Source organism: Sminthopsis crassicaudata, chromosome 1 (assembly GCF_048593235.1).
Source record: "Sminthopsis crassicaudata isolate SCR6 chromosome 1, ASM4859323v1, whole genome shotgun sequence".
Lineage (NCBI taxonomy): Eukaryota > Metazoa > Chordata > Mammalia > Dasyuromorphia > Dasyuridae > Sminthopsis > Sminthopsis crassicaudata.
In genome coordinates this window covers 175,516,607-175,529,580 of record NC_133617.1, presented here as the reverse complement: position 1 = coordinate 175,529,580, position 12,974 = coordinate 175,516,607, and the positions used below count along the sequence as shown (strand labels likewise).

The following is a 12,974-nucleotide window of genomic DNA, read 5'->3' as shown; positions in this document are numbered from 1 at the left end:
AGATTCACAAAATGCTTTAAAAATATCTCATCTTATCCTTACGAAACCCTAATTATTATTCCATTTTAAAGATTAGAAAAGGCTGGCAGGACTTAAGTGACTTGGCCAGAGTCACACCACCAGTAAATCTGAGATCAGATTTAAACCCAAGACGTTGGTCCAGCATGTACTCTCTAGCTGTTATTTTACATGACACAAATTTAGTTCTCTCCAGTAAGTTAGAGATAGTGAGGAGGTTCAGTGAGTGGATAAAGTGCTGGGTGTGGAGTCAGGACAGACCCGAGTTCAAATTTGCCCTCAGACTCTCATTAGCTGTGTGGTGGGAGGCAAGTCATTTAAACTCTATCTTAATCTACTAGAGAAGGAAATGACAAAGCATTCCAATATCTTTGCCAGAAAAACCCCTTGGCCAGCTCTGGCATGATATGGTCCATAGGGACCATGATAATAATAAATAATAATAAATAAACCCTAATAATAATAATAATAAACCAGAAGCTGCCCCTTTTTACAAGTAATAACCTACTGATGATCAACAACCTTATGATTTATGGATTACAAACATCAGAACATATGATAGTGTTACCTTTACAGGATTTTTTTGGTAGGCATTTTGGGGCAGGGGATAAGGGACAGGGAAGCAAGCAGTTCCATCTTGTGTCAAGAGAGGTAGGGATGGTTTGTATTTAAACTGATAACAAAATTTGCCTGAGGTATCATTAGCCTGTGACTCTGGGCAGACACACAATGGAGAGAGAGCCCAGATGTGATTAGTTATAATGAGTGAGGAGACAGGGTGGCTCAGAGAGAGCACTACTTCATGTGGACAAATTAAAATGAATAGCAATTATTAGTCTGGAAAGGCAGTGACTGACATGGGCTGGGAGCAAAGTTAACAAAACCTTGATGAATATATGTTTAGAATGAGCACAGAATTTTTACCCAGTCCCAGGACACTAGAAACAGGGAATTCCCCTTAGGAAATAGAAAGAAGTAAATGTAGATCAGAAAAAAGGAAGCCCTACCTTTTATAGCAGGTAGTAAGTTTAGAGAACTCATTATTCAAGAATTAATTATTCAATTATTGTTCTATAAATAATGATCAGCAGGATGATTTCAGAGTGACCTAGAGAGACTTACATGACTTACAGAACCAGGAGATCATTGTACATAGCAACAAGAAGACTATATAATGATCAAATCTGATGGACACGGTTCTTTATTCTCTCTCTCTTTTTTTTTTTTTTTTTTTTGGACATAGCTCTTTTCAACAGAGACGATTCAGGCCAGTTCCAATGATTTTGTGATGAACAGATCTATCTATATCCAGAGAGAAGACTATGGGAACTGATATGGATCACAACATAGCATTTCCATTTTTTTTGTTGTTGTTTGCCTGTATTTTATTTTATTTCCCTTTTTTTCCTTTTTGATTTGATTTTCTTGTGCAGCAAGATAATTGTATAAATATGTATGCATATATTGGATTTAACATATATTTTTGCCATGTTCACATATATTGGATAATTACTTTCCATCTAGGGAAGGTGGGGAAATTGGAACACATGGTTTTGCTAAAGTTGAAAATTTTTCCATATATATGTTTTGAAAATAAAAAGCTTTAATAAAAATTAATTATTCAACTTATAGGATATAAAATGACAAATACGTTCTTTAAAGACTTAAGATTTATGTTAAAATGAAAATATTAAGGGAAGATAGGAAACGATAGAATTTTATATTTGGAAGGACTTTAGAGTTCATCAGGTTCAATTCCCTAATTTTATAGGAAATGGAGGTCCCAAGAATTTAAATGTTTTATTTCAGGTAATATAGTCACATGGTATCAGGGATGGGATTGAAATATAGTTTTCTAACTTTCATTCTGGGCAACTAGGTAGTACAGTGGATACAGTGATAGCCCTGGAGTCAGAAAGATAATCTGAGTTCAAATCAGACACTAACTGTGTGATCTTGGCAAGTCACTTTTCAGTTTCCTCACCTATAAAATTAGCTGGAAATGGAAGGGCAAACTACTCCATAAGAAAACTCCAAAAGAGGTCAAGAAGAATTGGATGTGACTGAAGTGACTGAACAACACACTTCCAGTTTGGTCCTCTTTCTAATGAATTGTAGATGTGATTACAGAATCACAGGCTCCTAGATTTAGACTTGGATGGGGCTTGACAGGTCATCGAAGTCTATTTCATTTTACAGAAGAGGAAACCGAGGACCAGAGAAATTAAACAATTTTTTTCAAAGTCACTCAGGTAGTTGGTGGTAGAAGCAATATTTGAACCCAGATAATGTGCTTTTTTTTTTTCCTGTACTTATTACAAATCTCTATACCAAATGTCTTGAGATTTGTATCTGTGTGATTACTATTTCTTCCTTTAGTATGTTCTGTGCAGCTATAGGAACAGCTAGATGGCACAGTGGATACAGAGTTGGGGTTGGAGTTGGGAAGTCCTGAGTTCAAATTCTGCCTTTGGTATTTAGTAGCTGGTATAAGCCTGGATAAGTTATTTAATTTCTGCCTGTTTTAGTGTCCTAACTTGCAAAATAAGACCAATAATAGCATTTCCTTTTTAGGGCTGTGAGGAATAATGAAATAACATGTAGAGTCCTTGTGAATTTGAAAAGTACTATATAAATGCTAGGTATTGTTATTTTATTATATATAGAAGTTGGATATTGGGCTGGATGGGCCATGAGTTTGACTCTGGATAAGAATTTACCTTCTAATCTCTCTTTTGAAAAAACAAACAAAACGGTTCTATGAAAAGAGAGAGAGAGAGAGAGAGAGAGAGAGAGAGAGAGAGAGAGAGAGAGAGAGAGAGAGAGAGAGAGGGAGAGAGAGACAGAGAGAGACAGAGAGACAGAGAGACAGAGAGAGACAGAGAGAGAAAGAGACAGAGAGAGAGAGAACACACTAGCAGGCTATTTAATTTTTTAACCTCCTAATACCTTAGTTTCCTCCTAACTAAAATGATACATAATTAATTTATCACAAAGTTTAAGTGATTTTTTAAAGGCTTTTTAAAGGCTTTGTCATCTAGTTGTTTTTCAATCGTGTGACCCCATTTGGGGTTTTCTTGGCAAAGATAATATTCTATTTACCGCTTCTTTTTCCAGATCATTTTATAGGTGAGGAAACTGAGTCAAACAAGATAAAGTGACTTGCCCAGGGCCACATAGCTAGCAAGGTCAGACAGATAGGAACCCAGGAAGATGAGTCTTCCTGACTCCAAGCTTTATATTCTATCCAGTACACCATTCAATTACCCAAAGGGACAAAAAGGGATAAATATGGGGCACCCAGATGTTTCCAAAGCATATTAGAATATCAAAATATAGAACTAGAATGAATCTCAGACCTTGTACAATCTCTCTCATACACATACAAAAATTATTTCTATAGAAGCTTGACCAGGGTAGCAAGTACAGATCTACATCTACAGGTATAGTGGATGGAGCAGTGCATTTGGAGTCAGGAAGGTCTGAGTTAACAGTTCAGATATTTACTAGCTGTAGGTCCCTGGGCAAGTCATTTAACTGAAAAATGCAGATAATAATAGCATTCACCTAGTTTTTGTAAAGTACCTAGCATGGTGCCTGGTACCTAGTAGGTGCTTTATGAATGTTTATCCCATTTTTCTTCCTAAACAGTTGGACAATCACAGTCCGCATTGTACTATCTAATCTACTTCAGTTCATGGGTTCAATAAATAGCCCATCTTCTCATGGAAGTTTTCTGAATTTAATTGGCTGAAACCAAGACCCATTTTATGTCCATGCCATTCTCCTGACTTATTAAACAATCCTGTCTAAAAAAGCAAGCCATTTTGGCATGATTTGTTCTTAGTAGATCCATATCCACCCTGGTTTTGATGACATAGGTCAAAGTTTTAAGAAAGCCTGTGAATTTATAATTCAAGATTAGCCATTAAGAAGTAGGTTTGGAACATCTAAGTTATTAGCTTATTTTCTGCATTTTGAGGAGAGAAAAAAATTAACTCACTAGAAAAAACCAGGTTTTCTCAATCAAAAAGGAATTCTGTATATTTTTTTATTTTTCAGGGCCTCTAGTACTGCCATTAGTCTTTCCCCATAGCCAGCCTTTCCTATTAATGAGGTATTATTACCATTTAATAATACCATTATTGATATAACTGAAAGTTTCTAGTGTTTGTAGTACTCAACATCCCACCCCTCATTCCACAAGAATAATATACTTGAGAAAGAAGTGATTTTATAGCCAGAGTGATTAAGATTGGCAGGTTCATAGATCTTTTTAGATCATTTTTGGCCTTTGGCACCTATAAATTAAGCTGAACTTGGGGCACAGACAGAAATCATGACCTTATAAGTGAGCTGGCCAGACAAGAAAATGGCTGAAAGTACTTTTGGGTAGAACTCAGAGACTATTGATATGTGAGATTATTTAACAACTGAAGTGTTAAATAGAAAATGCTTCTAAAGTTATTTAAGCTGAAGAAACATCACACATGCCTTTCTTCCTTGTGGGAGTCTGAGCTGGAAAGGATGAACTTCATTCTTCCTTTCTTCCGGGCAGTAGAACAAAGAAGAAAACATCATTTTTTCCTTTTGTGTCTTCATTCTCTTTGTTGCACAAATTGGCTTGAGCTGCGAATTGGTACCCAACTTCTGGGACTATTTTCTGGCATTGGGATTTTGGTTTCAATACAATCCTTTGGCAAAGGGTGTGTGTGGGAGTTAGATTGTAATCTTAATCTTTCTGGTTAGCATAAAAGAGCAGAATCAGAATTTATAGATATCTTCTTTTTTCTTTCTTTCTTTCTTTCTTTCTTTCTTTCTTTCTTTCTTTCTTTCTTTCTTTCTTTCTTTCTTTCTTTCTTTCTTTCTTTCTTTCTTTCTTTCTTTCTTTCTTTCTTTCTTTCTTTCTTTCTTTCTTTCTTTCTTTCTTTCTTTCTTTCTTTCTTCCTTCCTTCCTTCCTTCCTTCCTTCCTTCCTTTCTTTCTTTCTTTCTTTCTTTCTTTCTTTCTTTCTTTCTTTCTTTCTTTCTTTCTTTCTTTCTTTCTTTCTTTCTTTCTTTCTTTCTTTCTTTCTTTCTTTCTTTCTTTCTTTCTCTCTCTCTCTCTCTTTCTTTTTTTTTTTTGAAAAGCAAAAAGGGATTTATTAAGATGTCATACGAAAGGGCAACTCCCAACAGACAAGGTGTCAGTAGAGAAGTGCTAGCTAATATTTTCAAAATGTATATTTTGATATCAGACTAGGAAATATTTTATTTGGGATTGAGACTTTGGTTTTATTGGCAATGTCTTATTAGAAAACTATAGATTATGGCAAGGATTTTAGGAAACTGACTAAAGAAAATCTTTATAAAGTTTTTCTTCTGGTTCTATTAAAGAAGGGATAAAATTCAGTGTCCCAATGGTCCAACACCTATCCTCCCTCTTTCTGATACAGTATAGTGCTAGTAGATAATGAAGAGAGTAAGATAATTGGGATGTATCCATTGGGGACAGAGTAGAGAACAGATTCTTGAGGTTGGAAGGGACTTCAAGTCTGAGAGAAAGATGGGGGTGGAAGAAAAGGAAAAAAGGAGAGGGGAAACTAGGAGAGAAGAAAGGAAGGAAGGAAAGGAAGGGAAGAAGGGAGGGAGAAAGGAAGAAAGGAAGAAAAGGAGGGAGGAAAGGAGGAAAGAAGGAAAAACATTCCCAAATATGTAGATTTGACTTTGTAACCTTGAGAATGACCATAGAGAGACACATGTGTGTGTGTGTGTGTGTGTGTGTGTGTGTGTGTGTGTGTGTATAAAAGAACATTACACCTTTTGTCTAATAAGAGTTGGGTGACAGATTCTCATTAAACACATTTAAATGCTGGGTAATAATGCCAGAGGCTAAAGAGACTATTTGTCAGATAAATTTGTAGTTAACATTGCAACTAGCAATCAACCAAGTTTTGATAATACAGTAAGCATCCATGTATAGATAGCACAGCTCAGCCCTGGGCTAGTTCACATTCACCAAAGCCCTTGTTTACAAGAGTCCAGGACGGTTTCCTTCCCTAGCTGCTTTTTTTCTAATTGTAGACAAGTGTGCCTCATGTGATTTATCCCTGCTCCTCAGCTATTGTGCCTGAATCTTATAGGCCTGTTGTCAGAAGAAATATTTAAAGTCAAAAAGTAAACCTTCTTTTCACAGTCTAAGAAGGCTGGGCACTAGCAGAACAAGGCCTTTTTTAAAAGACTATAAGCTGTCTGTAATCTACAAATAAAGGGAAGGGGGAGATTTTTAAGTTTTAGAGAAAAGCCTCCACTGATTCAGTTAGGGTACAACTCTGACTTTAGGGATAGTTAGGTTCCAGTGTGGACTCTTACATACATTAGCTGCATTAATCTCTCCATTTCTTTGGGCAAATCACTAGAATAGAAGTAGCAGATGAATTGTTGACCTGTTTCAGTGGAGGAAATTCATCCCACTGCTAAGGAACCAGGCCACCCCACACTCCTTGCCGATTTTTTTTTTAAATAAAAAGAGAGGGAAGTTAGAGTCAATAAGATAAGGATGGATAAAGTATTGGGAAAGAATTGCTTTTCATTCACTTAGATGAAGAATGTACAAGGGAATTGGTAAGAAAAAGAATGCCTCCATTTCTTTTGTCATCATTTCGATGATCAAATGGAAAAAAGCCAAATTTCAGGGATACTTCTGTCATCCTCTCATTGGTCATATACCTGGAATGAAAACTATTCCAGGAAGACATTTCCTCCAGAATGCTACAAGACCATTAACCACTGTCACCCTCCATTAGTCATACCTGGTAATTCTTAGTCTGCCCTCTGTCTCTTTTTCAAAAATGTCACTAGAACAGCGGACATTGAAAACATAAATACAGAAGAAGCTATAAATCTGGAGTTCCAGCATCCTTATTTTATTAATTCTTTTACTCAACCTGCAGATCTCTCTGGAGTAATTAGCAACAGAATAGGGTTAATGTGGTTGTCTCTTTGTGATGCTGATTCATTATGACTGATTGCTCACTTACATAGATTATGCAAGTCTAATTAAGTGAAAACCCAGAAGGATAGCATGAAACATACCACATGTAGATACCTCTCTTTTCCCCCTCATTTTCTTTCCACCATCTTTCGAAAGGATGCTGAGAACATTAGGATGAACCTATTACTCTTTAAATGCTTTGATTCATTAAAGGATGGGAACGTAGAAGTAAAGTTTACAGATAACACCAATTTACTAGTCCTGAGAAAGAATAAATTAGGCTGGAGAATGAGGCTAATTTATACTTCCCTATTCATTTTTTTTTTCTTCAAAGAAGACCTGCGTACATCAGAATGATTGCTTTTGGCAACTGCATTTCTCCAGGGTTTGTACTTAAGAGTAAATATATGTTCCCTACTTTTACAAAAGTCCAATGAACAAGAATCTGAATTTGCAAGACAGAATAAATAAAAACATAATTCAGTCAGTTCTGTTGATTCTTCCTTTGAAATAGTTCTTTCATTTCCCGTCAGTTCCTTCTTTTTCATTCCCACTGCTACCTCTAGGCACTCTGCCTAGAATAGCGTCATATACTAACTGGTCTCTCTGCTTCTAGTCTCCAACTTGTTCAGCTTTTGGCTTTATAAATCACTTTCATCATGATACTCCCTTTACTGAAAAGCTCTAGGCCCATTATATAGGAGTATTATAGGACAAAGTTCAACTATTTCGGCTAGAATGCAGCACTCTCTATAATTTGGTTGTGTCCTATTATGAAAACTTAAGTTTCCTTTACACTCAAAAATACATTCTTTACCATCAAAGCCAGCATCTCTACTGTCCTTGGAAGATGAAATGTTTATTCCTAATTCAAACTGTCCCCTTCTTTTAGAATGTCCATTTTCCTCTCTTGTACTCAGCCAAATCCCATGCAGATTTCAAGGTGTGGATAGAAGCCCCACTTTTCCATAAGGCCTCCCATAATACTCTAGCCCACATTGGTCCCCTCCTTTTCTCAATTACTAATATGCATTATGTCTATTATTCATTTAAGGATTTTTATCAAATACTACCTTATGTTCTTAACTACTTCTTGTCTATATGTATCTCCATCTAATTTGTAGAAGGCAGGGGTATTCTGCAAAATTTTAGTGCCTATCACAAGGTAAGACAATATTTTTCTTCACGTTTTTTTTGTTTGTTTTGTTTGTTTTTTGTTTTTTAATTCCAGGTTGATGATTTCACTGATGTGGAAAAATTTTGGTGTAGAAATACCAATGCATATTATACTTAATAGGGAAAGGTCTATAAAGTTTGTTTTTTAGTATTTAAGTAATTATTTCAATATAATTGGTTTCCTTTGTAAACCTATTATTTTCTTTTATATATTTAAAAGCATTATTCTGAGAAGAGCTTCACAAATTTTGCAAAAAAAGACTCCTGAAAGATCAGATGACTTACTCAAAATCACAGACAACAGTATCAGTGACAGCACCTAAGCTAGGTCTTCTTGGCTACTGCACAGTTCACCTTGTATCTTACCATAGTCTTTAATTATCATATAGAAGCTAAATATCTGTTTGATGAATCAAAAAATGAAATTTGTTTCATATAACTTTTGGGGAATGCTGTTATTAACAATATTGAATGAGTTATGGATGTAGAAGAAAATAGCCTCTTGAAACTTTAGTACTTTTGGAGCATCTGTCTTTCTGAATGGCATCTTGAGCAAGAAGGTAGGAGACAGATGGGCTAGCTTTTCTGGTAAGCTTCTGTTGGTGTAAAAAATCAATTAATTTACCTATACTTCAGTTTATTCCATCTGTAGAATAGGTGAATATTGTCTTTTTCCAGCTTAATTTATCTTTAAAAATTTTAAGTTGCTTAGATATTTATAAAAAAAGTTCTTGGCTTTTACTAACAAGGGATTATGTTTACATAAGGCAGTCTTATCAACAATGAGAAAATAACCCTCAGAAGTCTTTTCCTTCCACCAATTATATCCCATTTCTAGATCATAAAGTGATCTTCTTATTCATTTGTGAAGCACAAATTCTCTCCTTGAGTATTTTAATAATTGTAGGCACTTTCATTAAGTAGCACTTAAAAATGAAAATGTACACTTCAAAGCTATTCTCTGTTAAAAGATAAGTCCCCAAGCTATTTCATCATAGCTTGCTATCTGAGATAAAAAAAAACAAAAAACAAAAAACAAAAAAAACGGAGGAAAGACATTCTCGTGATAAAACAATATGAAAAGTAAACTAGACTTTCAGAGCTAAATTTGAAAAGAAAGGTGGAAAATGGAGCCAGACTTCAGTTAGTAAATAGAAAGGGAAAAGAAATCTGTCTAATCTTTGGACTGTTCCAAACCTAAATGGAATAAACCCAGAAAAGAAAACACTTTGGGATTTTCCCCGAGAATACAAAAGCACACATTGACAGGTACAAACATGGAGAGACTCCTTGACTTCTTGTGGGAGACACACTTCTATGTGCACACTGATGCACAAATCCAGACCCAAAGGGACTGATGCACATGGAAATATCTCTTCATTCTGATGAACAATTGCTCAGGAAAGATAAATTCATAACTCAATATAGGCGTGAACCATCCCTTGAAGGGAGGGGGTGGCCCTGAGGGCTTGAGAGAAAATCTTTACTTACCCGTTAAATGGTTGGCAATCCTGGCAATGGGTTTAGGAGGCAGGGCAGGGGGCTGCTTGAGGAGGGGCAACTGTTTCACTGGGGTCTCCTCATGGTCTCCAGGGAAAGCAGCAGTTTTTTTGGGGGGAAGTAGCAGAACTGGCTTAGCTGAAGGATCTTGGGACAGGAGGGCTCCGGACTCACTGGCTGAGGGGCTTTCTTCAGACACTGGAGGGCACAACCACATTATACACACAACAATGTTACAAGCAAGGTAGCAGATACCAGAAGCAGCCGGGACAAAGAACAAAGCACATTTTGGACACATGTTATCAAGACAACTAAGAGAAGAGAACACTCAACTTCATTATACATACCAAGAAAACCAAGAAAAGAAAAATAAAGCTTCGTTGAAAGAGGGAGAGGATGGAGAATTAGATAAAAGAGAAAAAAGGAGCAAGAAAAAAGAGAGAGGGAGAGAACAAAGAGAATGGAAAATGGAACAGATATTTTCATAAAGCCATCAAAAATGCTTTCAGATTTCCATCACTATATTTAGAAGTTCTTTGGATGCACTGCATTGGAGTCTGACATCATACTGGGAGATAGTATGAACTATGATGAGGACACTCTAACCCTAATGGCCATTTAGATCTGCCTGCCTTTCTGTCTGACCTGTTGATGCTTTCAGTAGATAATGGAAAAGTGGAACTAGTACTAACCTGTTTTAGCCAATCATTCCTCCCCTTCTTTTTCCTCCCGTCCTCCTCCCCCCTTTTTCTTCCTTCTTTTCATTTTCTCTCCACTCCTCTCATTTCCTCTCCTCTCTTCTCCCTCTGTCTCCTATTTCTCTCCTTTTCTTCTTTTCCCTTTTCTAGGGCTCTAGATGAACGGGTTACAACAATTAGAACACAGAAAGCAGACTCAGCTAGCCATGCTGCACACTACATGCCTATGGAAGACAGCTAGAATCACATACACTGACTGTTGAATGTCTACTACTAAACCGGTAACTTAATCTCTCAAGGAGACCTACATGCCACCTGCTTGCTGTGTCATCATCCTAGGAAAGCCAAAAGACACAGAATTTTCTCAGTGGGCTAGAACTTGAATAACTGTCATCAATGCAACCTTTGGGGGAGACAAAACCCCCAGATATTGTAGAGAAATCTTGTCATCTTTAGTGTAACACAAGTTTTACTACATCATTCCTCCTGCCTTTTATCACTTAGCTAACAATATGAATTTATAGAAATGATTTTTAACCTCTTTCCACCTTTTCAAACCAAGATGGTTTAATGCATGATGATTAGTTCAATATGTCAACTGGAATATTAAATTATCTCTTTATATTTAGACATATTATTGTCATCAATTCTGGTCACATAGATGGGAAAGGTGATCACTGAGGTTAAAAATTAAGGCACTAGAGATTCTTTTTTAAAAACATATTTTTCTCTTCTCTTGCTGTATCCACTCCCAACCTCCTTATATAGCTCAGTACATATTATAGAGAAAGATGCTCTACTCCAGCATCAGAAACTTTAAGATGTCGTTCTATTTGGTCTGGTCTCCTGACAGGAAACATTCCTTCATGTTCAAGAATGAGGAACCTATCTGGATGCTTAGGTAGATTTTGGACATTCACCACTATTCTTAAAACCTTTTAAAAGATGGGAGGTTAGTACATCAACCACATCAGAACAAAGCTGAGGCTAAAAGGTAAGAGTAAGGCATCTTTCAAATTGTCTATTAGCAAATTAAAAACTGAAATCACCAAGAGAAGTTATTTCTGGCACATTTGGAAAGGAATAAAGGTGCATTTCAATAGCAGTGAACATGGCAACTGTAAAAAAGGTAGATGAAGCACATTGTGAATAATAGGAACCTAGAATCTATCTACTCTAAAGTAATAGTTAAATGATTAGGAAAACAAACTATCCCATTTAAAAATGACAGTATTGTCAAAAAAGGAAATCCATTTTTAAAGAGAGAACGATTTTAAAAGATCACCCCCCCCAATCAAAAATGCATAAAAAGTGACCACATAGAAAACTGAAACCCAAAAATTAATGTATAAAAACATTAGAGCATTAAAAAGTACATAAAAAGCACAAAAATGCTCAAAACCACTGCAAAGACCAGAAACTTTTATTTTGCTGCAATGTATTGATTGATCATGACTCATCTACATTTCTTGACCTTCATCCTTAGTTTTATCAATAAAAACATGAAAAAAAGTCAAGATAAAGAACCCAGGCACCATATTACTGAGAAACCTCCTCCACCTTCACAGCTTGGTTCTGATCATGACAAGCAAAGCATTACCTGTCCCATCCATGATGTCTGAGGGTTGGAGCACCTCATAAGAGCAGGGATCCCTGGGCATCGGAACTGGTTCCATTTCTGAAAGAGCAGGAAGTGAAAGCTGGCTGGAGCTCAAGGATTGACCATTCTCCAATGATCCTTCTTCACTGGATATAGAAAGTTCTCCATCTGGAAATAAAGGAAAGAATTCGGAGATTGTTTAAAAAAGAGAGAGTGTTTTGCTATTAGGAAAGTAGAAATAATGAAGGTTAGGAAGTAGCCTTTGGTGCTCTTAAAACAATCATTTTGGAGATCAAATAGAATTCAGAAGATCACAGTAAATCATGTGAAGATTGTGCTTGGTCCTTTTCTCTTCTTCTCTCCCACCCCCTTGCCCCATTCTGGGAAATAAGCAGTCAAGGAACAAGGATAGAGGTTCGCAATATTTCTGGGTATGGAAAGGCAGATTGGTTATTTCAGTCTTTCTTCTCTTTTGCCCCTACCAAGTAATATTTTGCAAATATTTATTTTAAACTTAATTTTTGTTTTTCAATTAAAATTGAATTCCATACTCTCTTTGAAGAGACCGAACAGCCTGAGATGTTGTCAAATCAGATGTGGGAATCTATGGATTTGGAAGAAGAGGGATTTTTTTAGCCAACAAATAGCTATCAAATGAGCACATATAGCATTAATCAATTCAAAGAAAGAGCTCCTCACTTCTGTTTCCCCCCTCAAAAGAATATTTGTCCAGTGCTTTCATTTTATTCAAACTGCAGTAGCCCGAGGAGAACATCTTGGATATGTAACCCTTCTACCTACTAAGATTAGCCAGAGCTGTACATGTCAGTTCTTTATCTAATTTAAAGTCCCTGCAGCATAAAAGGCAGCTAGTTAACACCAGAGGGCAGATCAAAATCTATTCCACAATGGTCATTTATAACATCACAATTCTCCCAGTGTGAATTAATCCTGGCCCAGAGGAGTACTAGACAACCAGACATAAAATTCAAATTAATTTTTAAAGAGTCC

The 12,974-nt window shown here is 36.3% G+C and overlaps 1 protein-coding gene across 12 annotated transcripts in view; it reads right to left on the bottom strand.

Annotated features, from left to right (window-relative positions):
* PHACTR1 (phosphatase and actin regulator 1) overlaps positions 1–12,974 on the bottom strand; it is a 604,015-nt gene that overhangs the window by 85,389 nt on the left and 505,652 nt on the right. For 10 of the 12 annotated variants that reach the window (XM_074271825.1, XM_074271817.1, XM_074271833.1 and 7 more), the window contains 2 exons: positions 11,964–12,131; positions 9,657–9,863 (listed from right to left, as the gene is read on the bottom strand). In XM_074271825.1, the coding sequence (XP_074127926.1) occupies positions 9,657–9,863; positions 11,964–12,131 (375 nt within the window). The remainder of the gene's footprint in view (positions 1–9,656; positions 9,864–11,963; positions 12,132–12,974) is intronic. The other 2 variants (XM_074271862.1, XM_074271851.1) reach the window with 1 other exon arrangement.